This window comes from Euleptes europaea, chromosome 4 (genome assembly GCF_029931775.1).
Source record: "Euleptes europaea isolate rEulEur1 chromosome 4, rEulEur1.hap1, whole genome shotgun sequence".
In the NCBI taxonomy this organism is placed as follows: Eukaryota; Metazoa; Chordata; class Lepidosauria; order Squamata; family Sphaerodactylidae; genus Euleptes; species Euleptes europaea.
In genome coordinates, this window is record NC_079315.1 from 71,535,611 (window position 1) to 71,562,079 (window position 26,469).

A 26,469-nucleotide genomic window follows, 5' to 3' on the forward strand; every position below is an offset into this window, starting at 1 on the left:
ATGTTTAATTGGTACTTCAGGCACTAGCAGGAAGAAAGTGGGGGCATGCACTGGCATTGTGCTGGCGTACTGATGTCACTTCCAGTAAAAACCAAAAGTGATGCTCTAAGATTTGCAAAAACTTGAAGGTTTTATCATACAGTTTTTACAAATCCTAGAGCATCCCATGATGTCACTTCTGGTTTTAACTGGAAGTGACATCAGTGTACCTGCATGCTAGTACACCAGTCCCCCCCCCCATAATTTCCCCCTCCCTGGGTTGCTGCCCACAGCCTGGCAACCCTAGTGTAGTATAGTTGCTTTTGAATTCGGTACCATTTGTAAGCAGGGTCATGGGTTTATAAAACCCATCCCAGTTAGTTACAGTAGCAAATGAAGGTTGTGCACACACTTCTGTTTGTAAGGCTGAACAAGCCATAATTTCTGTACTTATTGTAGTGTTCTCAAACATGTTGCCTGGGAAAACCATGATGTCCACTGATGTGTTTCTTGCTGCCTACTAGCTTCTTGGGAATCAAATCCAAAGGGACGTGAATGGAACGGGGGGGGGGGGCAAGTTTAAAATCAGCTGACTACCAGCTGCCTGACTAGTAAAGTGCTGAGCTTATCCAGGCCAGGAATTTCACTTCTATGCCCCCTCAACTTGGCCATAGACACATACTTATGTCAATGGGCTTAACAGCCTCTCCCTGGGCTCAAACCCTCCCCTTTGGAAACAGAAACCCAACAATGTTTTTTCCCCAAACTAGAAAGCTGTCCTGGCTTTCCCTCTTTTCCATTCTACCAATGCAAGAAACTACAAATAAAGTACAATTTTATTTCTTTTTCTTTTTTTCTTTTTTTTGCTTTGTGCTGCCTGTCTTCTCCTAAGCGAATCTAATGGTGCTTCTTTTGGATAAAACTGTGGTTATAAAATGTTAGTACGTTCAGATCTTTATGACTGCCAAGTAATTTTATTTTCTGCTTTCGTTTTTAGGTATCAGATATTTTTACAAGTGAAGCAAGATGTCTTGCAAGGCCGCTTGCCTTGTCCTTTCAACACTGCTGCTCAGCTGGGAGCTTTTGCAATACAATGTATGTGCTTCTGGTCAAATGATGTTGCATTTCTGTTGGCAATGCTTTCTGCAACACTTTTTTTTAAAGAGGTGGAAGTTTATTAAACATGCTTCCAGCCAATTATGTATCACAGAATGATGCAGGGCTGAGCAGGTTTGCCACAGATAGGGAGTGCCTTCCAGGGTTTTCTCTCTTCCCACAAACCCCCACCTTTCACCCTGCTCCCTTCAAGCCTGGAGCAGGCAAGGGCCTTAACAGACTGCCACCACTCTGGTTCTAGATCTTTACTAGAGAGGGCCCAGAACATCCTCCCTGACCCGAGGCAGCCCCCTCTTTAGCCAAGGCATGTCCTGATATATGGCTGAATTTGAGGTGCGAAGAACCCAGGCAGAGTAAACAAGAACTGGTTTATTAAACAAACGTTAGAGCAAGCGAGTGAACAGTAGAAAAGTTATAAAAATGGGGCAGAATTAATACAGGGCAAACTCACAAAGAAAGAAGCCTGCTCTGTTTCAGTACATGATCCGAGTAGGCCTGACTCACCCCACCATGGGAGAAGGGATGGACTCTATCCAAGAGCAACCTCAGTGCTGCTCAGTTTCCTGGAAGAGAACACCCCTTCACTGGGCAGGACCTTATATGTGCTCTGTTGGAGCTCTGCCCACTTCATAGGGATTGGTATCTGTTTCCCCTCCATTTTTTCTGGTCCATAAAGCTTGGAAAGTGCCTGGAAAATGTAGGCTGATTACAAAGTTTACCTAAGGCCTCAGGTCTTTGTGGAAGAGAGGTTTCCTTGAGGCCGATAGGCTGCTTTTTTCCCTCGGCCTTGGACCCAGGATTGTGACAGTATGCCTCAAACATGTGTAGGGAACCCCCCCTTCCCCCAGCAAATTCAGTGACTACTGGTTGGCGTACCCATGATGAAGTGTGTAACGGAAATTTAGTGCTGTGGTACAGTTATCCTATAGTCCCGATTGCTAAATCTGGGACTGGGTGAACTGGAAGCTGCTCTTCTAGTTCTAAGGCTGAGCAGTTCAATGCAGAAAAGAGGTTGTTTTTACTTTTTCCTCTCTATGCTTAGTACAGATACCTGAAAATGGCACTGCTTGCTTCCTTCTGTTATAAGAATTGTTCATTACTCCTGTGCTCTGCTTTTTATCATTTGCAGTTGCTACCTCATAATTAGACCTGTCCTTCTACCATGACGGCTAAGTTTACTAAGGAGTCTTTGCTCAGGGGCTTTGTAAAAGGCTTTTTGGAAGTTCATGTATATAATGCCTACTGGATCACACTTAAGCACATGCTTGTTGTCACTGTCTAAATTCCAAAAGGCTGGAGAGGCAGGACTTCCCTTTATTTTATTTATTTAAAACATGTATATGCTGCTTCTTCAGAGACCTGCTTTAGACGGCTCAAAAAACAACAACAGATAAAATTATAAAAACATAAAATCATTAACATTAACCACTAAAAAGCATCTGATAAAACCTAGAATCTTAAAACTGCATTAAAAGCCAGAAGCATAAAAAAAATCCAGAGCATGAAATATTTGGTAACTTTAATGTTCCTCATAATAGTCCTAGAATGTAATCCCTTATCACCTCTATTTGATTCAGGGCTACCTCGGAAATAGTGACTCTGGGGAGGATGACTGTCCCACATCTTTCACAATGAAGACAGATGCATTGATTTTAATCAGCATGTCTCCATTCCCCTGTTCTGATTTTAGCAGTCCATTTACTCTATTAATATCTAACTCTGGCTGGTTTCCTGCTTCTGATATATGTAAAGAAATTTGTACCAATTTCTGTTAATGTTTTTAGCAGTATGCTCTTGAAATTCTCATTTAACTTGCCTTTACTGTACACAGACAGCCCCTGAAGGGGGGAGTACATAGGTGGCTGGGAGTGGCACAGCTGCACCGCCTCCACAGAGTTTTCCCAGCTGAAAAATAAAGGTTAAACACGCATTTAAAAAACAAACACACACGTGAAACTTCTCCATGGAGTTACATGGGGCTGCGCCAGCTATTTTGCTGGCATATTTTGCTGGGGTAGCAATGCTGCAGCATAGAAGGGCATTCCCAGACTGAAAGGGGTTTGGAAGCTGACTAACGTCAGCTCTGCCCCTGGGAACACCCCGGGAATGCCCCCCCCCCAACACTGGCACGGGTACCCACTACCAGGTTTTTGCTGCCTGCATGGCAGTGCTAGCAGTCGAGGCCCATGCTGCTGCATCGTTCCGCAGGACCAGCGTAAGTGCCCCGTGCCAGCATGGTGCCACTTTATCACAGCGCAAAGTGGCATGGACACCAGCGTGGGGTTACGCCAGCTCCCATGGCGCTTTGGCCCCCTCCTTCAGAATTTCACGGTTAACATTTGTTAGTTAATTATTTAAACCATTTATTAGCCGCCTTTCTACCTTGCGATACTCAAGGCGGCTTATAATGTAAATAAAAAAACAGTTATGAAACATGTAAAAGACAACAGTTTAAATCTCAAGTAGGACTGCCAACAAATAAAAACAAAATTAGTGAAATGCAGTCCTAAATATCTGCCTCTTTCAGATCGAAAGTGATCTTGGCAGAATCATTTTGTTTTTCTCATTTGGGCAAGACCTCCACTTTTTAAAGGAAGCCTTCTTGCTTTTTATGGCTTGTTTGATGCCACTATTTAACCACATGTGTGTCCTTTTATTTTTGACGGTACCTTTTCTGACCTGGAGATCAAATCATATGCTTCACTTTGTCTTGTTGAAAAAAAATACAGCTTAACTGTGCTTAGTATGAATTTAACATCACTCCTCAGAGAGTATGCTCCAAAAGTAAAGATAAATCTGGGTTCATTTCTAGTAGTACTACTTCTGGAAGTAGCAAATGTGAGATATATTTTGTACAGAATTTAAGCTTGAAGCTCTGATTGTAAACAATCTGAAAGATAAGCATTCAGAACAGGGTCTAAAAATGCTGCCTGTGTGTGATATCCCGACCGATTATCTTGTGCTAGCATTAAAGGCTGAGTGAGGGCTTTGTGCAACCACAGCTGGCTTTATGAGAACTGTCATGTTGCTATCAATCAGCAACCATTGTGCAGTCATTGCACAGAAGTGGAGGAGAAAAAGATACCTTATGAACAAGGTACTGGCAGCTTGTGAAGATGCTTAAGTATACAATTTCCTAAAGACACAATAACCTGTTTCATTGATATTAGCATAGAATGGCTGACCAGTTCCACTGTGGTGCCATATACCTCTGTGTATCAGTGACACTAGTAATGCATTTGGGCACACTAGAGTGTCACGAAAGAACTGTAACTGTGCTCTGAAAAATAGGTTAGTTCTCATGAACAGATGAAGCTGCCTTATACTGAATCAGACACTTGGCCCATCAAAGTCAGTACTGTCTACTCTGACCGGCAGCGGCTCTCCAGGGTCTCAGGCAGAGGTCTTTCACATCACGTACTTGCCTCCAGATCCCTGGAGATGCCAGGGATCGAACCTGGGACCTTCTGCATGCCAAGCAGATGCTCTACCACTGAGCCACAGCCCTTCCTACTTAATTTTAATTCAGTAGTTAAAATCTCCTATGAGCTCAGTGAACAGAGGAGGCTGTCTGCTGACTATCTACATGATTGGCTGCTCTGACATTATTTTGTACTGGTTAGATTCTGATGTGCCTCATGTCTGTCTTGAGCATGATTGGATCATTCAATTGCTCCTGGTGCAGCGAAGCAGCAGAATCACCCACTCTCTGAAGAGGCGGACCCTTGGGTCTCCACAACAGTTCCTGTACTTACCGTAATTTTCATAGGGAGGCACCCCTTGAACAGTTAGTGACTCTTATAGAAACAGAGGGTATGTGTTCTAATGAAAGTGGGTGATTCTTATTCCAATACAAATTTAAAGATAAGTATGCCTCACCTATGAAAATTTTTGGAGACTTGGAGTTGGGCATATATGTAATACTGAGAGGACAATTGTAGAGCATCTATTACCAACCATTTCATTGCAATTCTATTGTAATTCTGTGAAAGTTATGTACTACTTTGGGTTGTTTTTAGCTTCCCCTTTCTTGACCTCCCAGCTTTGTGTTGTATTTAGTTGTGTTATATTTAGTTCTGATGCTTGGGCCGGGAAATAAGATTGTGTTAACTACGTAAAAGTGTGTGAATTTTTTTTTTATGTTCCGTACAGCTGAACTTGGGGACTATGACCCATACAAGCACACTGCTGGCTATGTATCAGAATACCGCTTTGTTCCAGACCAGAAAGAAGATTTAGAAGATGCTATAGAACGGATACATAAAACTCTGATGTAAATATTCAGTTGAATTATCTAAACCTTCATTGGAAAATTAAATAGTTCAAGGGGAAAAGTGCACTGCTATGAAAAAGGAATATTTTTATGTTTATTTTAAATGTGAACTATGTATAGTCTCTCTAAGCTTATCTGTGCTACATACTTAACCTGGTTCAATAAGCCTGTTTCTGATTACTTTTCTGCCCCTCTTGTCTTGCATATCTGGAGAGTGTGTTATGTGCTGACCTCTCGGTATGATGATTGCCATTTTTTAATGAAAAGGGCAATATGCATTTTTTGCAACTTCAGTAGGTGCTAATGCATACCCTCAAAAATCCTGGTTTTGATTAGCACCTACCGTGGCTAGAAAAAAACCCTATGTTGCCCATTTCACAAAACAACAACAACAGAACACGCATAAACGCAAAGTGACGTTCATGCATACCAGGAGAGCTTGGGGAACCTTTAGATAGAATTTCCAGAAACATAACTTATGGAGTGGGCTACAGTTATTGCCTATTCCTAGATGACTCTGAAAATATCAGCTTGTAGTCTAGATCAAAGCTTCTTAAACTGTGGGTCACGACCCCATATGGGGTTGCATAACTGAATGTAGGGGTCGCAATTTTTTTAAATTTCTTAAAATAAATTTCTTTATGATTTATTATCTGTAAATGTAAATTATCTGTAAATGTTTGATTTGTATACCCATTTTATATACCTGTATACCTGGAGTTGCATAAAAATTTCTCGATGAAAAGGGGTTGCGAGTGGAAAAAGTGTAAGAAGCCCTGGTGTAGATAAATTTTTACTTTCTGTGGAACACACCATGCAGGTAATGAACCCTATGAGTTGGGCTCTTTGTACAAACGTCTTCCCCTTTCATGCCATTCAGCGTGGAAAGGAACTGTGCCAGCAGCGTTCTCAGCAATCAAGTGATAATTTTTTCCAATATTTTTTTCTGTATTTAATAGATATCTTTATTATTGTTATGTTAAACAGGGGCCAAGTTCCAGCTGAGGCAGAAATGAATTACTTAGGAGTGGCGAAAACACTTGAAATGTATGGAGTTGATCTTCATCCTGTCTATGTAAGTAATATTTTAAATAACAAGCCTACATGAGTGTAACTGTGTATACTATTGCAGGAAGTTGCCCCTGTCAAGCAATTGGGGAGGGGGTATTGGTATCAAATGCACACAAGAGGTTCTTCAGAATGTGTCATTGAAGTTAAGGTGGCGATCAACATGTGTAAGAACTTTAAACATTCATCTTTATGGTAGAGATTCTACCCAACCAAGAAATCTTCAGGTTTGCCCACCTCTCTAAATCTTTTTCAGTCTTTTCCCATGTGACGGATGGCACAATAAAACACCTGGGAGTAAAGATTTCAGGACAGAATAAGACTCTGTTTAAAGATAATTGTGTGTGTGTAAAGTGCCTTCAAGTCGCAGCTGACTTATGGCGACCCCTTTTGGGGTTTTCATGGCAAGAGATTAACAGAGGTTACATGTGTAATAACTTTGTGTGGACTTTGATGTACACATTGGGCATGGATAGAGAAAAATATTTTTAAATGAATAGGGCCTCCCCCAATAAAATATCTTAGGAGGAAGAAGATGTAGGTGAGGAAGCCTACTACTCTGCTGAACCACACTGGGGTGCTAGAGAAAGGTAACCATAGCAAATCAGGGTTTGGGGGCAAGAATTGGAATCCCTTGAATTACCCAGACCTGGGGATATGTGCACACTCTACAAGATTGCAGCACTTTTGGCTTCCTGGCTATACTGGTTTCAGACATAACAAGTTCTTATTCAATTTAGAGGAATGGGTGTGGGATCAAGGAGGGGCTCTTACCCAGCCACTGCAGTCTAGAAGACCTTCCACTGGAGAAGAAGAGTATGGCCTAAGTCTTGTTCCTCCTTTTTCTGGGGTCCAGAGCCACACACACTCTCAATCTAACCTAACTCACAGAGTTGTTTTGAGGATAGAATGAAGAAGAAGAGAACTATGTAAGCCACTCTGGGCTCAAGAAAGGTGAGGCATAAATGAAGTAAATAAATAATACTGCCGTCATAGCTGCACGATCTGGATGGTTCCGGCTAGCCAGATCTTGGTAGCCAAGCAGGGTTGGTCCTGGTTAGTACCTGGATGGGAGACCACCAGGGAAATTCAGGGCTGCTATGCAGAGGCAGGCAATGGGAAATCACCTCTGTTCGTCTCTTGCCTTAAAAACACTACCGTGTCACCATAAGACTTAATAGTACTTTACATATACATAGCCATATGTGTAGTGAAATGGTTGGATTTTTTTCTTTCAATGGCAAATTCTCATTACATAATAAGTTTTAAAAATTATCCTAAAACACCTGAAATGATGCTATTAAGTATGATACCGGATACCATTTTTACTCACCGAACTTTTTTGATGTATGCCACCACGGCTGCAAGATTGATATATGCAGCTAAATGGAAGACTGTGGAGATACCAGACAAAAAAGACTGGATAAAAAAGATGCTGGAATTGACTGAGATGGCGAAGCTTACAGCTTTGATAAACCAGAGTTTTGGGGGGAATGGGAGGCTTGGAGAATTTACTGCGAAAATCAATTTTCAATGGGACCGTTTAAAGGATACTCTTTGATCTAATCCCTTATCTATACTTTTTATCAATTTTATATTTGGTAATGATTTAATAATGTTGGATAGGATAATAACTTGTTAATTAAAATAATATTGGGATTAGTACCGTTAGCAAAAGTTTATACAATTTATTTCTAGATGGAAGAGGGTGAGGGGGAAGTCAATCTATTGTCAAATTAGCAATATTATTTGATTTTATTATTATTATTTTTTAGTATTGGATATTGTTTCATTTGTTGATATGTTAAATGAAGAAAATAAAAAAATTATTTATAAAAAAAATTCTGTTCAGTTTTAAGAGCAGTTTTTCATTCAATGTGTAAAGTCATAAGCAAGCCATTTCATAACCTGGTGCTCTCCTCCTCCCCTTTAAATGAGGCTTAAATCCATAGGAGCACATAACTTTGAAACAGCATAGATTAAGCGGGCTTATGCTCAAGGAAGTCTAGTCAGTTTTGTATGAAAGAAAGTGTTTGTATTTTCATACAGAAGACAATTAACTTTACTGGGGGAAAAACAATGTGGATAACAAATCTGAGGGATTTTTGCATAAGTGTTGGAACAAGGAGTTTATTACAGTGAATGTGTTCAGACAGGAAATATCAGAGTACTTCAAGAATGTAAGGCCTTTAAAATGTGATGCTGGAGTTCTGTAGATGGAGCTCTCAGTGTGTAGTTGGCCCCTGAAAAGCAGATGCATGCATGAGAGAGCTGGATTGGGGCTGTGGCACTGGTAAAAGGGCAGGAGTTCTAAGTCTTTCCCTCCCATACAACGTAGGTACCTGTCTTGTTCCTGACGAGCTCTTAAAGCAGCCCTCAAAGAGGGTCATTTTTGGTCAGGTGGCATGGGATGGGCGAAGAAGTTTTACCCCCTTTCCCATGCATATGCATTACTCTCAAGAGAAGAAGGGATATGTTTGTAGGTTGGCTAAATTTATACTTGAATTAGGAATCTAAGATGAAAACCCACTTTGAATGAATGAATGGAAGTGGGAAATTTGTTTGGTAAAATCATGATGAAATGCTTGTTCATCAAAAGGTATGATACCAAGAAAATGAGAATGTAACAAGACAGATGGACATATTGTGATAATAAAATTCATAGAAAGCCAACTAACATTGGGGGGTGGAAACTTTTTAAATAATAATATGAATTAATTCAGCATAGTTTACAATTGGTATTGTAAGAATATTCTTCTATAGCTTATTCTTGAAAGAAACAGTCCATCAAAGAAAACTATCATATTTTTATGGTTAATATGAAAACATTGCAAACAGTACTTGTTTGAGGAAACAAATTTGAAGCTTATTGGATTTCTTGAATAAGACTGAATCATGAAGAACTGAGTTTTGAAGGTGTAAGCTTCACAAAGTGAGATCCTTTAAGTACATGTATGTGTTTACATGTATACTTTTAAAATTATTTTTTTAGGGTGAAAACAAATCTGAATATTTTCTAGGATTAACCCCTGTTGGAGTGGTTGTCTATAAGAATAAGAAGCAAGTTGGAAAATATTTCTGGTAAGTAACATCTATCAGGTTAGTCCAGGTAGCAATAACGTGGCTTAGTAAATAATGCAATATAAGCATATATTGTATCCAACCTTTTTTTCCCCTGCCAGTTGAAGGTCACTTATGCTGGTTGAAGAAAAGGAGGAGATTTTTGCCTCCCATTTCCATTGTAGACTGCCCCACCCCCGGCATGTTGCACCCAGGCCTGTTACTGGGGATTTTGCTGAATTCTAGGCACAATGTTTGGGGAAGGAACAAGGTGGGCAACAGTATGGGAAGATGGAGGCAGGAAACTTCCCTTTTTGCAAGCAGAGTTGTGATTCGTTAGATGTAACCCTTAGTATATATTTTCTATTTTTTTGCAAATATGATTGATAATAGAACATTATGAAATGAGTTGGAAGGAATAGTTTCCTTCTCACCTATTGATTTGTATGTAAATATTTTCCCCCTTCTAAGTCAGTGTAAATATCCTGCCCCACTGATAAACACAGTTCCTTTAAAGTCTAATTAGAAGCCATCTTTAACAAAACATTCAGAAGAAAACATCTATATTTTTTCTGACTGCTGGTCTACTTTTGGTCTTAAAGACAGGATCCTGAAGAATTTCTTCCTTGGTCCAAACAATTTTGATAAGTATTAGTGAGTTGCAGATATCCTGTTTTTGTGAAAGAATGGTTGACCCAGCGGTCCATGCCTTCTTGGATTAAATAAAGTGTCTAAATTTGTTCACCCTTTCTCTCATACAGATGATCTTTTTAGCATGGGCAGTCCAAGCTGTTGTCCCTGATTGGTTTTAACTATTGATTGTACATGAGAAGGGGTTTTTAAATGATTGAAACTGTTATTTTTGTCTGCTCCTATTCTGTAACATTTTGTTATTACAGAAGCTGCCTTGAAAGAGTTGGGGGGCATATATATTTTCAATTTGCACTGCATGATCACACTGTTGTTTATCAGTTCTTCATAGCTGGATTTGTGCATACTTATTATAAAACCTTCATCCATTTCAAACCATTTTAAATGGTTTAATTTTTATGAATATTTTCTCTTCTTCTAACATGTAGGCCTAGAATTACAAAGGTCCACTTCAAGGAAACTCAGTTTGAACTCAGAGTCCTAGGAAAAGATGTAAGTTTTTTTGAGGGTGTGTGTGTTGTAGCCTGAAAATAAAGCTTGTTTTATTTATTTAAGAAAAAAATAATAGTTGCATGGGGATGATTTGAATTGGAAAAATGTCATGGTAAAAACAGGTTAAACTTTCCCTGCACCTTGCTTCCCCCCCCCCAATGGTTTATATTTACAGGCATTTAAACATATTTATTTGTTTATTTAAAACATTTCTGTGCTACCTTTCCACTGAAATCAAGGTCCCCAGGGTGGTAAACATTAAAACATTCCAAACATTAAACAAGATATTAACATACAAACAGGGTGGAGGGCTAATAAGAGTTAGTGAGAGAACATCAAGCCAAACAAAAAAGTCTTCACCTGCTGGTGGAAGACAACGACCGAGGGAGACAGATGAACCTGAGGAGGGAGTTCCAAAGTTTTGGCAGCACCACCACCAAGGCCCTCAGATGGTGGGGCACCTGAAGCATGGCCTCTGAAGATGACCAGAGTGGTCAGGTAGGTTCATATGGGAGTAGGGAGATCCAGTCATGGATCTCTGTTGTCTCATCTAGGTGCACCCTTAGAACAAAGCGGGACTCCATCTGTAATTCAAGAGACCTACAATATAATATAGAATGCCTTGTTTGTAGTCAAATGTAAATCACAAACCCTGTTCTCATGATGTGGCATATACACGTGGATAGATGATCTATTCATCATCAGTCATTCTGAACCTTAGTATATGTGAACATGGTCCAGAAGTTCTGATGAACTTGTAGAGGTTGGGAGTAGGGCCAATGGGCTCAGTCCAAACTCCTCCACACATTTGTTTACATGCCATATCAGGTGAACAATGGAGTAAATTAAATTGTGTGCCACAGTTACAGATAATTCAGTAATATAATAAACTTCTTTATTTGAAATGTTTCATATAAGGGTAATGAGAAATCTGGAAACTTCAGAAGGAAGCAAATACATTTGTGGAGTAAATGCTGGTGGCTGATGTGGAGCTTGCTGATATTTTAAAATGAAAGTCTCTGTCATAAGAGGCCTGACAGACCTTGCTAATATCAAGCCTAGACAGGAGTGTCTTAGGGATGTATTTAAAAGGACAAGGATGCAAGATTATGTATACTTTCTCAAAGTGGTCCACTTAAAATTATCTCTGTGTTTGAAGTAGTACATCTTGGTTGGGAATTGGAGCTATCTACTGGGATTGTAGACTGATCAGACACAAATTCTCTTCATCCCACACTGTCCTGGTTAAGTGTTGCATTTGGTTAACACCGACCCTGAATTAAGAGCAGTTGACCTTGGTTAAATGGGCACTAAATTCCACTTCTGAAACCTGACAAGAAGTAGCCTTAATCATAGTTTGGCTAGGTCTGATTAAATGTTTGGCTATAGTACCAAGAAACAGGGACAGTTCACACACAAGAACAGAATGGGGTGAGGGAGCATGTGGCCATTCCTAAATCCTAAATGGTTATTTGTTATGTCTGTACCATCCCTATTTCAGCATAATTACTTTAGATAATTCTGCTTCATCATCGCTGCCTTTGTGCAATCCCACATGGGAGCTGCGCCTGCGTAGGCCAACCGCAGAACTTTCTGGAAAGCTTCTATAGAGTTCAATGTAACAATCTTTTCAGAACTTCTTCAGATAATTTTGTCTTGAGCAATTTAAGAACTGAAAGTTCTTTAAATATAGTTGTGTTATTGGCTGTTTAAAACTCATATCTTCAAAATATGTCAGCCTTGAATATAGTCCATCAAATCAGCCTTTTCCCTAAAGAGTACCACATACACAGAGAACAGTTTGTTGCATTTAGTACTTTGATTTCCTTCTGTGGTAAAACTTCACGTTCTGATTACCTGAGGGAGAATACTTCTAGCTTCTCCTCCAGGAAAATTAAATTAAGGACGATAAACTAATGGAAATTTCAGTGCTTTTAAGAAGCTGTGGTTATCCAACTTTGGTTTATTAATAATAATAAGAAAAGACAATCCATCCCACTTAGCAGCTTCAGAAATTAAATTAAGCCCTGATTAAATATATTACAAAATTCAGGACTTGTTATGAGGAAACTTTAAGGGTAATGATGCAGTTAGCTATTTAGCTTATGGAAAGCTAATCGTATAAACAAACAAAATCTGAGACTAGAGTGCAGCAATATGCTAAGTCAATTATGACAGGGCTGCTCAGTTGCATTGTTGGGGAAGCCAGTGCAAATGACTGACTTGCTCTCTTGCAGCTATTGCCTATCCCCATGCACCTGTCATTCATGGTTGCTGCTGGCACCAGAATCCTAGCCACCGTGTATCTTTTTGATACAGTGTGTGCATGAACTTTGGAGGGCTGTTTTCACTGTCTCTGTATACAAGAATACTTCTTCTGTACCACTGAACAGTGTATTGATGGGCAGATGCTGTCCTTTCAACATTCCAGTGAGCAAGCCACTGTGAAAAGCTGCTGTCTTCTCAACATTCCAGTGGACAGTGCACCAACAGTTCATGCAACAGGAAGGAGAACTCCACATGGATCCCTCCTTGATGGTCACAGTACCTCATGGGCACGGTGGCAAAGGGATTCTGTGTCAAAATCCATAGACGCTTTCTCTGCTGTTCTCATGCTGAAGTAATCAGCAAAGAACATCACTTACAACACAATCTCAGAATCTGCAGAAGTGAGCTGTGACTCACAAAAGCTCATACCCTGCCAGAAATTTTGTTAGTCTTTAAGGTGCTGCTCTTTTCTAACACAATCTCAGCCATGCAGAAAGGAACACAATGGACAGCCTAAGAGACAGTTCTGACATGGTAATATCAGAGGCTGACAAAGGAGGAGCTGTTGTCATGATCAAGCTGGCCTATATACAGGAGACAAAGACAGCTCTCCAGCATGGCATTTCACAAACCACTGTCTTCAGACTCCATAGAGCAATATCATAAAGAAAGAAAGTAATGCAGTAATTACCCACACATGTCCTGGAACAAATACATATGGACACACCTCAGGCAAAGAATTTAGTCCTGCCACTGCTTGGGATGGTAGGCATTCTCCATAAAGGGAGAGACACTCTCTTGCTATTCCTGTGCTTATCACTTCTAGTCTAAACGGTAAGGATAGCAGAGTCATCACCGGTGCCACAGCCCAAACCAGGAAACATACTATGTACGTTTTACCATTACAGAACTAAACCAAGAGCCCTGGACTTATCCTGGGTCCTATTTGCAGATGCACATGGGAGCAGGAGGGCAGCAAGGCCGTTCTGGCTGCTGGGTCATCGGCTGTGAAGCTTTGCCACAGCTGGGCAGGCCTTTGCGGCTGCGCTGGCCCCTTCTCCCCAGCTTTGGGGATCCTTTTAAGGGAATTTAGGGTGAGGACTTCAAGGGGACATGCTCAGCTTGGGGGCTCTCAGGGCACCCTCGCCCCAGGCGGCAGAAGGAACCACCCAGTGGCCTATGCCCATGTGAAGTCCCACACACTACCATCCCATGGTTCTCTGCCAGCAGGTGAGGACATCTGCACATCAACTGGTAGGCAGGTCGGTTGATGCCTGGATCCATTGCCCCATGCTGTGCCAAGGCTCTGTCAGCTGTAACCAATAAAGTTGTGGCCTGTTTCACTGTCAGTTGTCTATCTTGCATGCCTGATAGTTGTGTGGGTGGGTGGGTGCCTTGTCATCCTGCTGTTCACCTTAGACACTGGGTCTACAGTCAGCTATGGAAAAAGCTGTTACTCGATGCATGCCCTATTTATTCCTGGTCATCATGGTGTTAAATAGGGACAGGGCCAAATTAGTTGTCAAAAAAGTGTAGGTGACATCAGAGTTATGCAAGATGTTGTGCAAATTTTAGAATTTCATGGCTGGGATTCAAAGATTAGTTAAGGTGCACCTAAGGAATTAGGCATGCCAAGTGGAATTGTTGACACTTTTCTTCCTTTAACTAACAAGTGACTCAGGGTAAAACTAGAACAAGAAGGCAGGAGCTCTGTGATTGGATGTCTTCTGGTTTTCTGAAAATCCAATAGTCCCTATTAGAGGTGAGAATTTCAGTTGGGTCTGCAGAGGAAGATTAACTCTTCCTTGCCACATCGTTTCCCCATTTTTATCTGAGCTGCTGTTTGCCCAGCAGCAAAAAATGTACGTATGCTTGTATGTTTACCCTAATAGGCTGATAACTCCAGGGAGGATGAATGATTTGTGTCAGGCTAACAACATGGGTAGGAAAGAGTTAGCTCCTTCTCTGTTGCTACTACCCTGATCCCAGTCACTTGCTCCTCTGCATTGGCTGCTGTAAGCTTTTAAAATCACAACAGATTAGGTTGCTTATTTCCTGCTGTGATGTCTAAGCTGGCCCTCCATTTCAGAAAACGTTTTCTGGGGCATGGCCAGCTTGTGTGTGTTAAATGCAGACCTAGTTGTGTGACTCTTTGGATTCTGGTGTATATGGGCAAAAGCTTATTAAAATAATTGTTTTAGGTTTATGTTCTTTAAAACAAGGTCTTACACTAGATTCTTGGTAGCCTTAGTAATCAGGAATAGTTCCTACAGTGTACCATGTGGCTGCAGGAAAACACAAACCCTTAGGGGCTCGGTAGGGAATTTAGAGAGTTTTTCTTGAATATCAGTCCCTGCTCTTGTCCACACCTGTTCACTACTGGCTGTTTTTTAAGCTACTGTGGATGCAAAACAGAAAGGAGACCAAGCCACCATTGTATACCCACTGACTTGGGAGCAAGTCCCATTGAAATTCATAAGTTCGGGTTTCACTTCTTTGGGCTTAACAACAGTGGTTAGGACTGCTGGTTGGGCATTCTGCATAGGTTAAAAGACCTGGAATATTCTAGCTAGATGTTTTCCTTTGAGGGCACAGACTTAGCCCCATTATAATCAGAATGCATTTTCTCATTGCCTTTGGAGTATCGAAAAATTAGGCGTTATGTATTTTATGTGTTGTGATTGATACAAAGTGCTTAACCCATTGACTAGTTAAATATACTCCTATGTGTAATGAGTAACTTACCTCAGCCCTAGAGGTTTGTTCTTTTCAAGTTTTCAGTTAATTTAATTGACCGTGACAAAAGGCATGTATGCTTCATGTGCATAGCATTTCTCTCCTTTTTTGAATTCTCTAACTTATCCAGTTGATGGATGTGCTCTCGTAGAAAAAATGGTCATTCCTCACTGTCACCATTGTTGTTTGCACACAAAACATGTTTTGTAATGAACTGCTAATATTCTTTTTTAAAACGTCAGTTTAGGAGAGTTTCTTATTATTGCAAGTATTGTTCAACATTTCAGTTAACTTAAGTGGTATTTCTGTTTTTTTGTACTACCTTGATCCACCTATGGGATTGGTTGATGTGTATTTTTTATGATCTGAATGCCCCTGTCAGAAAAGGCATGTCTTTTGTTTGCATTGGAAAGGTGATGCAGGTGTTTGCTTTCTTCTCAGTGAATGAAACCTAGAGAAAAAAGATACTCCCGCTTAGTATTCCCATTTCAGGGGACAAGAGTTTTGCAGTTCTTACCTTAGTTCTAGAAATTATAAATTATGAAATGGCCCTGGGGGCTAACGTTGATTTGCTAGGTTCATTTTAATGACTCACAGTATTTAGGATCAAACTGGTAAGAAAAGAGTGTTTATCGGGCCAGTAGTTACAACACTGTTGTAACTCTACAGGTTGACATGAAAGAAGGATCAGTCCGCACATGCCCAAACTTTGAAATGCAAAATGATTTATATCAAAATTCTCAGTCCTTTTTATTCTTATTTTTTTATTTCAGTGTAATGAAACCTCCTTCTTTTTTGAAGCACGCAGCAAAACCACATGCAAAAATTTATGGAAATGCTGTGTAGAACATCATACATTCTTCAGGTTAGTAAGCTATATATGTAAAGCTGTATTCTGGTATGATTACAGAAGACATTTGATAGGGGAAAGGCTCTTCAGACCTTAAGGCCACATATTTGCTTGATTTAAGCAAAATTTCTGAACTCTTGAATTACCGTGACTGTAATTTTATACATAGGACTGTTGTGTGGCTTCTTTACACTGGATCCAAAGAACCAAGGAAGGAAAATAGCAGTTTGGTAAATGACAGTACTGCAAATACTTGTGTGAGAGTTCACACAGTGCCAAAATAGTTCTATAGCAGTTTATAAGCTTCCAAGCAGAGGCTCTTGTAGAAATAGAAAAATACTTTTTGCCAACTTCTCTAGTGCAGTGCAATTTACCTTCTGGACAAGGACGGACACTTTCGTTTTGCCTATCAACCACTAAGACACAAGAGTAACAAAAGGAGAGAAGAAAAAACGATGTTAGTAAAGATGATAGAAAACTAGTAGAAATATGGCTCAATGATCGAGTCTTCCTTTTCTAGAGTATATAAAGAACGTATACAATGCTGACAACTTTCTTATCCCAATTACTAGGCATATTTGTATTCATGGCATGGGCCAAATTCTCTTGAACTTCAGTGCTGCAAAAGTTTAAAACTTGGGTTTTCTTACATAAATCTTTAAGCATTTTGTTACAAATCTTCCTCTAAAAGTTGACCCTGTGCAGCAGTAAACCAGGTTCACTGAAGTTGAGTTGGCATTCTTAATTTCATCTTAATAATAGTGTGATGGGCTTCGGTCTGTCTGATTTGTCTTCTTCCCAGCTTCAGACACATGATTTATCTTTGATTTCTTGGATCTTGCAGAACAGATCTTTTGTTTTTGTTTTTCTCTTCTATTTCTTCACACTAGTTATTATTATAGTTCTCTTTGTCTCTATCTGGGAGTCGCTGGAACGCTGCACTTAGACTTTTGATTCTGTTTCTGTCACCTTTTACTTTTGCTTTTCGTCTATCTTTGGCAATTTTAAGAGTTTCCTCAGTTATCCATCGAGGCTTTTCATTTCTTTTGGCTACAGGAATGGTTTTTGTGCATTCTTCCTTGATAATATTTCTGGTTTCAGTTCATAGTCGTTCCAGTTTATGTCCAATTGAACTTAGTAATGCAAATTTGTTCTTCATATCGTCTTTAAACTCTTCAGGAATGTTGTTTAGATTGTATTTTGCCACTATGACTGTGTGGATGTTTTTCTTCAGTTTTATTTTAATTTTCTATAATAACAATTCATGGTGTGTACCACAATCGGTTCCGTGGTCTTGTTTTAGCAGAGAGAATAGAGCTTCTCCAACTTCTGCTTCTGATTATGCAATCTGTTTGATTTCTATATTGCCCATCTGGTGGTATCCATGTATATAATCATCTGTTCGGTTACCTGAAACATATGTTCGCAATGAACAACTTATTGTCTTCACAGAACTCTGAGTTGCTCTTCTGCTTAATTTCCTGCTCCTAGCCCAAATCTGCCAGCAATATTTGATTCTGCTTTGTTTCCTACTTTTGCATTTCAGTCACCTATGACTATCAAAGAATTTGGGGGGTGTGTGAGATCTATTTCTTCCTGGACACTTGCATAAAAGTTTTCAATTTCTTCCTCATCAGCATTCATAGTTGGGGTGTAAATTTGAACAATGGTTATACCTGTCAGTTGGAGGAAGTGTGTGATTGCATAGAGGACAAGTTTGGTGTCCAGATAGCCATTATCAGCCACAGTTTTCACTGAGGACACTTTTCTTATCCAAATGAAAGTTTTGCTTGCAGGAAATAAAAGTTCTCTCCCCCCCCCTTAACCATTAGGACCATAGTGACTTGGATCGCTTTTTACTATTACCAGCATCATTTTGGGTCAGCTGACAGGTCCCCAGCATAAAAGGTCTTTTACTAGGCTTCCAGGTGTCTTTTGGTTCATTTTAGGTTTCTTGCAAGTGCATTATTTTACTTCCATTTCTTTTCTGCCCCTTACTAATCTGTCTACAAATCTGCACGTTGTGTGGCAGTTTTCATTCTAAATTACGCCTTTCCAGAGGCTCCACCTCTGTTCAGTGTTATCGGATATTAGGAACCTAATTCTGGAGTGTATGTGCTCTTTGCAAGGTCTGTTACAGTGCTGCTTATACAAGTCAGTCTATTGGGAGATTAAAAATTCTAATTCCTGCGCCAGGAAAGAATGCAGCGAATCCAAAGAAGCACATTTGTAATTAAAAATTTGTAGGAAATGCTTGTGAACATGCAGTTCTGGAACTGCTATGAGATGGATGTTTGGGTTCGCCATGCTTCTGTGGAATTGGAAAAAGTGTCCAGTCTCTATATGGGTGCTGAGAGAGCTATAGGAGGCAAAATCTGTAGCTGAAATCTTGCGTGCAGGTACCTGTACATAAATCCTGTTGCTTTCAGTGGAGTCCACATGTGTGGAGGATCGCAATCTGTGGGCACAATTCAAACAAACATATATGGTTTTGTCCCACTGAAAGACCCTTTAATTCCCCAGATTTTGAGCACTGAATATTTCTGCTGTTACTATGAAACCTACCATCAGACTTCTCACAGACTGGGTAAAGAGCGTCATGTTTCAGCGGAGGGATTTGTACTGTTCACTGGTGACACACTAAGTGGTCATTTGTATCAGTATACCTTCTGGCCTTGCTCCAGTGAAAGTTAGTTGTGCTTGAGTCTTGGTATCCACAAGACTTAGTTGGCATCAACACAATTGAAGCACTAAGTAACTTTTTCTGTATTAGGGACCTTGGATTTGAAAAGCCTGACAAGAAACGCAGTGGCCATTTCCTCCTTGCTTGCAGATTCTTGGGATCCACAGAATCTTTAGCATTTCAAAATTGTGTGCAAGAGGGGGTTGTTAAAAGGTAATGATGAAGAAGAGTTTACATATAAACCACGCTCACAGGGCAAATGTGTTATGTGTATTTACTAAATCATTTTATTGTTAACACATACAGAATGCCAGAAAATGAGTCTAGTTCTCTCTCAAGAAAACTTGGCAAGCTGGGTTCCCTTGGTTATAAGCATCGGTACAGGTAATGCAATTTATTATCACTTTATATTAATCTTTTGCTCCGGTGTATATTGTTCTGATCATATAGCCTCTCTTTTCTGTGGTTTTCTACTTTATTTTTCCTTGGCTAGTTATTACATTATTAGCAATGCTTTAAAAAAGGAGCAGGGGGAGAGTCCTTGATCTGGTGTTTTTCTTATAGTACAGATGCATATATACTGCACAGATGGGCAGCTGGAGCATATTTTTGTAATGGCCCAGAAATGCTGTAAGTCACACATTAATTTTTTCAAACCCAAATCTGGTTTGCTGTTTTCAGTTGCAAAGTCACAGGCCCTCATCAAGAGATTGGTCAGCATTGTTGCTTAGAGTCACACTGGAGAGTAGACAAACACATGTTGTGTTTCTTCCAGACTTTTCGAATTGAACAAAAATAAATTACTAGAAAACCTAACACACAGTACGCTTTTTGTTGTTTCTTCTATTTTCTGACATCATGTCTTCACGTTTTCAAGTTTAGTTGCATGACTGTGAAGAATGAAATGACCTTTTTACTCAAAGCTGAAATATTTGAAACTCCAATAAGGCTTTATAGGGTTGTGAGATAATTATATTTGGGCTTTGTGCAGCCTGTGAATCACACGTACTTCTTCCCAACAATATTGTTTCCTAGTATTGTAATTTTTGGCTATTCAGAATCATATTGCTAAGAAACGTGTGGGTATCAAAAGAGCCCTGGTGAGTCTGATGATCCTTTAGGTTTATTATTCTGTGTTCTTTAGTGACTAAAATACTTGGGGAAGTATACATAATGTAACATAATATGTTTTATTACGCTCAACAAATCTTAGGGTCAAATTAAACATGATAGCATCAGATCCATATGTGTTAACTTGAATCTGCCCTGGGGGTTCCATGTTCCAGCACCATGTCTTTTTTCGTTTTGGACTGTCTTATCATAGGGTTTTCAAGGTAAGAACTGATCAGAAGTGGTTTAGCATTGCCTTCTTCTACGCGGTACTAACCAGAGTTAGCTGTGGTGGCACTGCTATTGTCTACGAAAGATCCTCCACCAGTGTCACCTTCCCCTGCTGCTGCTGCCCAGTAGCTACCCTTCAAGGATTTGTCTGCCCCCTACATCATTGGAACTGTCTATTCTCTTCTGCTGATGTGGCCATTGATCCTTGAAAGGGGTGGATGCATCTTAGTCTGGTGTTTCAGCGGTGACCATTCCACTTTGTGTGACTCTGCTAGGAGTTTAGCCTCTTGACACAGTCTAGGCCCCTCATGGTATTGCTGTCAGCTTTGCTGACATTCACAAACCTCCTCACCATGTTAAGGTGTGCATTCAAGGGGGGAGGAGAGTCTGCCCCATCTCACATTAAAAATGTGCAGGAGGTAGGTGGGTTCTGATTTGTACAGCAAAAGGCAGGGATTCTGAAGCCCACACATGGCTCTGCTATCATATCTAGTTGGGGTGCATACTCACGTGCGTGCGTGCACACAAAATGTAACACATGAATATTTGTGGAGGAAGTGGAACATCAGTGCTACTGTCAATGCAAAAGTCTTCCTGAGAAGGAATGATGGATTGCCAATGAACTTGGGGGCTGCCACACTGGTGTCAGCTGAGTCTAGACATGTGGCTGTAATTCAGAAGCGGTTCTTCCTACTGATACTGTGAAACCTGGATTTTTTTTTTAAGCCCAAAGGTCCAACTGAGAAATCAGGAGAAATATCTGTGGCAAAAAGGGCAGAGCAGATAGGTCTGATATATCCCCAGCTTTTTTAGGGCTCTGGTTTGATCTAATGGGAGTCCTAGCAGTTTCCCCAGGTTCCTGCATGATCTGTGTGTTTAAGCCTCCTAGTACTAAGCAAGTACTTCACATTTGCAGCACTAAAATATACCCTAAGACTTCATAACTTGAGTGCCTAATTGATTATCCGTCTTTTATTCTGCCGTTCCTCTATGCTGTATGTAGGGCTGTCCTCAAGATTGATCTGGAGACTCCAGCTGGTGCAGAATGCCACAGCAAGGCTCCTTATGGGGACCTCACTGCGGGAGCATATATAGCCAGTACTTCACAACTGCACTGGCTCCAGCTGGAGTATCCGATCAGATTCAAGGTGCTGGTTTTGACCTTTAAATCCTTCTGGACCGCCTCTCCTGGTACATCCCCCAAAGGACATTGCTTTCTGTTGATAATAACTTGCTGGTGGTCCCCGACCCTAGAAGTGTGCGGCTGTCTTCAACGAGGGCCAGTCTTCAATGAGGGCCAGGGCCTTTTCAGCTCTGGCCTGGTAGAACTCCCTCCCCAATAGCATCAGGGCCCTGTGGGACCTTAAAGAATTCTGCAGGGCCTGTAAGATGGCGCTTTTCCACCAGGCCAATAATTGAGGGCAGCTGCAGGTGTCACCTGCTGGCTTCCCTCCCCCTCCCCCCAGTTGGCTCTGCCTGTTTATACACTATGGTTCTGTCTGATTGCCAAGCTCTCAGCAGCTTATCATGTTCCTAATTGAGCACCATCTATTGTTTTAACGTTGTAGGAAGCTTGTCTGATCTCGTTTTAACAATATTGGATGTTGTTTTAGTGTATATGTATGATGTTCATATTTATAATTTTATTGTTGTTACCTGTCCTAAGCCTGGCTTTGACTGAGGAGGATGGGATAGAAATTTAAAAAATATGTAGATCTCTGTTCCTTAAATTTATCCTCATAATGACACTCTGAGGAATATTCGGCTGATAGTGACTGGCCCAAGGTCATTCATTCAGTTAGATTAAAGACTGAGTAAGGATTCAGACCTTAGTTTTCCAATTCCAGCAAGACTTCTGGTGACTTCTGTAGGGTGTTTTGCTTGTAATTTTTGATGGGGAAGAATAGCCTGCTGATGTTTCATTAAGGGAAGGCTACCAAGAATTAATATGGTTGAGAGTGGTAAGTCTAGTTCATTTTTTCTGGCTAACTGGAAACTGAAATAAAAGATGAAATCTATCAAAACTGTGGTAGTGCCTTCTTGCCGGCACAGAAAGACGGAGTTAAGCACACATGCTTGCTTTGATAGAATGTTCCTATATTTAGGGGAAACCTAACTATGTTTCTTGGCATTCCGTTGGTAAAATAACACCTCCCTCATTGAGATTATTCATATAAATCAGTAATTTCAGGGGTTTTTAAATTACAATATAATTGCTCTTCACCCATTACATTACACAAATCCATCTGGATGTTTCTCCATCTTTCAAACTTGGTAACTGGGAAAGATTTGTATTTTGCATCATGAATAGTAGCTGAAGAACAAAGCTTGGCAAGTCTGTGCATTTTGCTTCTGTTGAAAGTGACATAGAGTTATCTGCTCAGTAGATCCTATTATGGGAAAATAGAAAAAAATAACATTAGCTAGCTGGGAAACGTGTTTTGTTTAAAAATGGTTAGTGAGTACAACTTGCAGAGTATAATAGTTGTTACTTAAATCTCTAAATTCTAATGTACACTTGCTCCAATTTTCTTCCCACGAAAGTGCTGAACCTTGGATAATTTTTGCAACCAATTTTTAAATTAGTTTCTGCATTTTCGATATTAGGAATCAAATGAGCAGCTGCATTGGCTAGAATATAAATTAGTTCAGACCTTGGTGTCTTCCACTTTCTCTGCTTACAACATTTAGAACGGATACATTGCAGAGTATGAGTTTAATTTAGTGAGCCATAAATGTGCAAGGTCACAGATTTATTGCATGAGATCTAGATACCAAATGCTTCTCCTGTGGTGATCTCACATTTTTTGTAGTGCTTGAGGAATTGTTATTATCACTGGAAAATAATAATATATTCTGGCTAGTAGGGCCGACGTAAATTAGAATATGTGAGAGGAATATGATTATATAAATATAATTGTATAAATGCCTATTGGTAAGTGCCCCTGGATCTAACATCACAGATAAGGAAATGACTCCTTTTCATGCCTGGATCATTTTGTGATTGGTTATAAAGATATACTTGCTTGGGTTTACACTTCTTTTTTGAGGCTGAGTGCTTGTTCACTAGATCTTTTAAAACTGAGGTTCTCAATATAGCTCTTTAAAAAGAAAGTGGTGAGTACAAGAATTACACTACCATTTTGGAAGTCTTTTCTGTCTAGTTCCATTCTAAAAGATCTCTTGGAAGGCTGTGCACTGACCCACTAGCATTTCCCCATGCATTTTCTGTGCTCCCTTTTCTGTTTAAATAAAATAATAATATCAAGCTTGCTGTCCCATATCTATTGACCGCATGTAAGATATTGTGCTACCGTTGCTGGATCTGGGCGAGCATATGTGCAGCAATATAGGAGACATCTGGGGTTGCTGTACTGTCCAGAATAGCCCTTTGTGTTCCTTGTGAATCTGCTTGTAAGGTGGATGAAAATAATACTATTCTGGCAGTAAAGGAGTTACAGTGGAAATCAAAATAGTGTTGTAGAGTTTTTAGAGACATTTATATTGTCTTGTTGGTCCCCTACTCTTCCCCCCCCCCGTTCTCAGTGACACAGCCATTTATTTGCTCAGTCTGTGCAAATGTTGAATGCTATTTGATTTGATAAGATTTGATAAGAATAAATATCCAAGGAAATTAATTTAGGAAATGCACCAAAACCCACTATCTATTAATAAGAATTGTACCACATAGGTCTGTGTTATAAGGTCACTGTTTTCTTGGTTATATAGTCAATAGAGAAAGCATTTTGTGTGTGTTACTGAACAATTTCCTCATTACACCTTTGGAAAAATACCAAGTAAACAAAAACGGCCTTAAGTGTTTGCCCCCTATTGAATAGCACCAGGGATGATTTTGTGTAGCAATTCCTGTAAAGAGTCAGTGGCCTATTGGGAAGTTTCTGAATGGTCATCCATTGGTGTGCTTGGACCTACCACCACTCAGAATGGATTCAGACAAGGTACTGGGTGAGCCCCAAAAACGAGGTAGGCAGGATTGGTTAGGTAGGAAAAGGGAGATGCCATATGTTAAATTGGGAGCCAGGAATGAGTAAGTAAAAGCAATGGTTATAATTGTGGAGACAATGAGGCTTATTTTCATTTTACTATAGAAAAGCCTGATTGACTGTGAAATTCAGGAGAAGACTGGCCATTGCCTTGAACTGCAGTGAATTAATTTATCGTACTAAAATATAATGAATTTTTAGAGTTATTTTGCAAGCTTTCCATTTATTCATGAAATATACATTGTTGCATTTTCTAGTGGGAGGACAGCTTTGCAAATGAACAGAGACATCTCCGTCCAGCTTCCCCGACCTGACCAAACTGTTGAAAGAACTCGCAGCAAGACTTATCCAAAAAGAATGCCAAAAACACAACAGATTGGTAAGTCAGTATGAACTGTTTACACTGAGATTTAAGCAGAAGGTATAAACCATATCTAATTAGAATGAGTGGAAAAACTAGTATCGATTAATGGTCTTAGACTCCATCCTTATTCTCTCTCCCACCCTCAGTAAATCATTCTGAAATGTTACAGTAGCATAAAACTTCCATTAATATGCTCATATACTGCATTTTTGTTATGACATAAATATTAATTGAAGTAGAACATACTGATTTTTATAGTTGGTGACAGGAGAACTGAGCAGGAAGTTCTTTGGAAAAACCCCACCTTTTGAATCAAACGTCTAATTTGGAATGATTTCCTTAGCTATTTATTTACATAGTCATGTGAAAAGTAGAGCAATGCTATAGTGAACTGTAAAACAATGGGAAGGGAAAGTTGGACAGGAAATCCCGAGAGGTTCTCTTTGCAGGATTTCTTAAAAGCCATCTTATTAGAGCCGAGACTATTATAACAGAAGAAATAGGCGGCTGCATTCTGAGGAGAATATTCTGTGTGCTTTGATATCTAGCAACATCAGTGATTCCAGTGGAAGCTTTACTTCACCCTTGAAGTCTGGGAAGGGTGGTGGTGGTGCAGTTCTGTTAATCAGAAAATGCAAGCAATCTACACTGTGTAATTGTATCAGGAAGGCACTCCTTTCCTTACCAATTGTTACATTTTTCTGTTGTAAACAAGAGAGCAGCTTCCTCTGGAAACACCTTGTTTTACTTTGAGATTTGGCAGTATTTGTTTGGGTGTAAGTTGTGTTTTCAGCTCCGTTGCTGAGTGTTTTTACTTTGCTTCTGTTTTCATTGTAAACTAGATTCTACTTCCTGCCTTGTCTGTAGGCATTTTTGCCAAGTTTTGCTAAGAACACTTTTTAATTTGTGAATATCTTTTAATGCAGTCTTGCAAAACAGAAGGGAGATATTTTAAAATCAAATATACAATCCTGTCAGTGGGTAGCCAGTTTGTAGCATGGGGTGGTTCAAGTGATACAAGCAACAGGAACGTGTGGAACCTCTGAACCTGGACAGGAGGGCTGTGGCCTTGGCTATGGCATAATCAAGCCTAGAACCCTGCCTCTTCATCTTCAGTGCGGAGCGACAGCTTGCTGGCATGCTTGCTTGGTAGGCTAGAAAAGGCCCCAAAGAACCTGTAATCTGCTACGCCAGAACAGTCGAAGCAGGATGTTTATCGTGTTCCTGGTGGCCTCCTGTATATGACTTAAATTGTTGAGGCTAGACAAGTCAAAACCACTCCAAGGCCATAAAGCTGTGTTTAGGCCATACTGTGTGTAGGCCATTCCGTGGACTGCCAAAAAAACAAATCAGTGGGTTATAGATCAAATAAAGCCTGAACTGACCCTAGAAGCTAAAATGACTAAACTGAGGTTATCGTATTTTGGTCACGTCATGAGACGACAAGAGTCACTGGAAAAGACAGTCATGCTAGGAAAGGTTGAGGGCAGCAGGAAAAGAGGAAGACCCAATAGGAGATGGATTGACTCAATAAATGAAGCCACAGCCTTCAATTTGCAGGATCTGAGCAAGGCTGTCAAGGAT

At 40.1% G+C, this 26,469-nt stretch overlaps 1 protein-coding gene across 1 annotated transcript in view; it reads left to right on the forward strand.

The window, feature by feature from the left end:
• The window catches only part of EPB41L4A (erythrocyte membrane protein band 4.1 like 4A), a 118,138-nt gene that overhangs the window by 65,497 nt on the left and 26,172 nt on the right, over window positions 1-26,469 (forward strand). Inside the window, exons 5-12 of the mRNA XM_056848244.1 lie at window positions 977-1,074; window positions 5,248-5,368; window positions 6,356-6,443; window positions 9,429-9,517; window positions 10,576-10,639; window positions 16,417-16,508; window positions 19,483-19,560; window positions 24,779-24,900. Coding sequence (XP_056704222.1) covers window positions 977-1,074; window positions 5,248-5,368; window positions 6,356-6,443; window positions 9,429-9,517; window positions 10,576-10,639; window positions 16,417-16,508; window positions 19,483-19,560; window positions 24,779-24,900 — 752 coding nt within the window. The remainder of the gene's footprint in view (window positions 1-976; window positions 1,075-5,247; window positions 5,369-6,355; window positions 6,444-9,428; window positions 9,518-10,575; window positions 10,640-16,416; window positions 16,509-19,482; window positions 19,561-24,778; window positions 24,901-26,469) is intronic.